Source organism: Pieris rapae, chromosome 24, assembly GCF_905147795.1.
Source record: "Pieris rapae chromosome 24, ilPieRapa1.1, whole genome shotgun sequence".
NCBI lineage: Eukaryota > Metazoa > Arthropoda > Insecta > Lepidoptera > Pieridae > Pieris > Pieris rapae.
The window spans coordinates 1,885,276-1,888,741 of record NC_059532.1 but is presented as its reverse complement, the minus strand read 5'-3'; the positions used below and the strand labels follow the sequence as shown (position 1 = coordinate 1,888,741).

The following is a 3,466-nucleotide window of genomic DNA, read 5'->3' as shown; positions in this document are numbered from 1 at the left end:
GTTATATACACTTCTCGTAGAGCAGTGTTGGCCTAGTGGCTTCAGCGTGCGACTCTCATACTCAATGGACTTTCTTTCTATGTGCGCATATAACATTTGCTCGAACGGTGAAGGAAAACATTGTGAGGAAACCGGCATGTCTTAGACCAAAAAAAGTCAATGACGTGTGTCAGGCACTGGAGGCTGATCACCTACTTGCTAATAATAATCTAATAAGATTTAATAATGATCATGAAACAGATTCAGAAATCTGAGGCCAGCACCTAAAGAGGTTGTAGCGCCACTGATTTATTTTATTTTAAATACTTAATACCAATTCTTTTTAATAATTCCATCGTTAATATTTTGTACATGTGTGACACGTTTTGGTATTTTTCGATATTAATAGCCGGAATTAAAAATGGATTTATACACGTGCTATCATTGCAATTGTTTTTAAGTTGAGTTGGCGAAAGGTTATCACTGGTAGGCAAGAAAAAATAAGGAAAATAATCTTATAATTAAAGTGGGCAACGACACCTATCATTTGGAGTATCCAGTTAAATGCTTTCTTAAAATCAATTTACTCCAGATTAGTGATGGACTTTGACTCCGTCCGTTGAGCGTATACATATTATATATATTAATATATATATTATATGTCTATCATAACATTGTATAATGACGCGACATGCGCCACACAGACAAAAAAGTTTGAGACAATGTAATAAAAGTTTCACTTTAAAATTTATGTATGCTTGAACATGTACATATATTTGTTGTTATATTTATATTAATAAGCGATCTCAATTGCTGGCAGTGCCTCGGGCGCGTACAACCTACTTAAAGAAGCACTAAGTGTCTGGCGCAGTCTAAGTATTATTGTGTGTGAGACAGATGTATGTTTGATGTGAAACATCTATCGCCGCACGTAAAACCGATTTCTGGCGTGGCGAAGCATGCCGTGGCGACGCGTCGCCACGCTATATGATATACAGTCTAAATGCAGTAGTAAATTTCACATTAAAAATATTTAATGAAAATAATGTTTATTCAACAAATAGTCATCGTTATCTGGAAAAAAATGTAATATTCAATTTTATCATTATGACATATTTAGTTCCTATCACAGTCTGTTCTTTTCTGCATATTACTTTTACAAAATAATGTCGATGTTTCACATCTGCCAGGCGTCCCGTGACAGCTCTAATTTTTTTTTATAGAACAGTGGGCAAACGGGCAGGAGGCTCACCTGATGTTAAGTGATACCGCCGCCCATGGATGTGTAAGTTGATAGTGCAATTAAAAACAATGATGTTGTGAATAATGAAAATATAGGCTAACGCCCAAACTCAATAACCTATCTCAATCCATTTTTAACCATCTGAGATAGACATCTTAATACAAATATTGATAAAGGTGTGCCAATAATCGACGGATTGTAACAGCCATCTGTCGATACAAGCTATCCATGGTAGGTCGGATCGGTGTATGTGGATAGACCTTTGTATGAAAATGGCAGTTCAACTGTGCCAATATCCTATCTTAAGATATTAACTAACACCAGTTTTTAAAATAATAAAAAAACTTATTTGATATGTTTTAAACATAGTCATGTATATTTTAATATTAATTGTGTGGTTTTATTTACTTTATTTGGTTTATATTGATTATCAAATATGAGTGTAAAGAGCGAAGAGATTGCATTCTATCCGTCGCCAAAAATGGATTGTCTTCGTAGGGTTTGGTTATTGGGATGCAGATAGGAGATCGATCGACTGTCACGGTCTGATCTCAAATTATTTCAATCTGAGATTGTGGATAAATGGTTGGATTCGTGGGTAAGTAATTCTTATGTAATATATATTTTTATTTGTCACAGGGTTTTTTAATATTACAATATAGTTTAATATAGTTGTAAATCTAGTATATTGGTATGCTATACATGAATAAAAGTATCTTTTTTTTTCACTTAAAAATCCATCCAGGAAACAGAGAGATAGATCGTCTTTAAAAAATTAAATAAGCTCTATTATTATTTGTCTAATAGGTTCGCTTTCCATTATTTTTCATGATATCATTAATAAACTGAAGCGTACGGGTGTCGGAGTCTGTTTCATAATTGTTAGAGGAAGAATCATCTCCCACCTTGCCGAACTTATTTTCAATAGAGGCTTCTCCCAAGTTTTCGCCCTCGTTTAAGTTTGTTCGTACATTCTTTAGTTGTGTTAAAACATTTTCTAACATTTCCATGTTAGTTTTAACCAAATAATCGACAGTTTCTAACAGTATACGCTCGTTTTTCTTAGCATTTTCATATTTCTTTTGTTTTTCGATGACTGTCGACAATAACTGTGAGTTATCTTGTGCCCACATGCGAAGTATACTTTCATGTCTTTCAATTTTTGAAAGCAATTCTTCACCCATGTCAGCGGCGTAGCAATACGCGGCTAGCAGGCAGAGGAGTACAAATCTAGAAAGAAACATTTGAGACTTAGAATACTCTTTCATGAAGATATATTTTGTGTATAAGTGAGTTTCTTGCCCGTTCTTCTCAGAACAAGGCATCCTGGTAGTTAGCTGATGGCGTAGTTTTGCTCTTTCGCGAATTTTGTATACGTTTTTGACATTCATAAGTATGCCCTAACACGCATCTAAATTAAATAAATGAATTTTGATTTGATTTGTTTGATATGAAAAAAGGTGAATTTTTTCAAAATTATGTTTATGTCTTACGATCTGGATAATAAACCAACATACATTTAATTCTTAGGATGTTATTGAGAAACAGAAATTTTAATATTCTCCCGTATAAACTACTGTGTTACTCTAAGACCCGGTTTACTCACGACGATTTCCTTCACCGAGAGCATAGATAAAATTATTTCACAGGGATTCAAACCGTTTGGCACTGTTTAAAAACAAATAAACTTACTTCATTTTTAATTAAATCACAGACAAGTCCACTTCAATCGAGATACAAGAGCTAACTAACTAATTTACATCAAAATGTTATCATATTTAAATATTACACTAGCCTCGGCTCATTGGTTTGAATATGCATATATATGCATATATATATATATATATATGTGTTTGTGATACGTCAAAGAGAGCAGTGTTGGCCTAGTGATATGATAGGCCTGAGGTCGTAGGTTCGATCCCCGGCTGTGCACTAATGGCCTTTCTTTCTATGTGCTGGAACGGTGAAGGAAAACATCGTGAGGAAATCGACCGAGGCGCCACACGTACTTTTCTGTTAAATTATTTTACACTTTTTTGCTTTTTGGCACTTTTTTAACACTGTAACAAAATTTTAGGGAACAAAATTTATATATATGGATGCGCCGTCTTAAGATGCACAGTTTGGTACACTTTATTCGCTGATCGCGCGAAAAAATCCTATTCTTCGGATTTTTTAGATTTAGTTTTAGTGGTTTCGCGATGGCCAATCACATTATTAGGACCTAAAGAGGTTGTAGACCCA

General features: G+C 34.3%; 1 protein-coding gene across 1 annotated transcript; it reads right to left on the bottom strand.

Moving 5' to 3' along the window:
- Positions 1–1,709: 1,709 nt before the first annotated feature.
- On the bottom strand, positions 1,710–3,000 carry LOC110999023. The gene is made up of 2 exons (XM_022267895.2): positions 2,915–3,000; positions 1,710–2,452 (listed from the first exon to the last, which is right to left on the bottom strand). The coding sequence occupies exons 1-2, from the start codon at positions 2,917–2,919 to the stop codon at positions 2,023–2,025; spliced, it is 435 nt and encodes a 144-aa protein (XP_022123587.2). The 5' UTR covers positions 2,920–3,000; the 3' UTR covers positions 1,710–2,022.
- Positions 3,001–3,466: the final 466 nt, after the last annotated feature.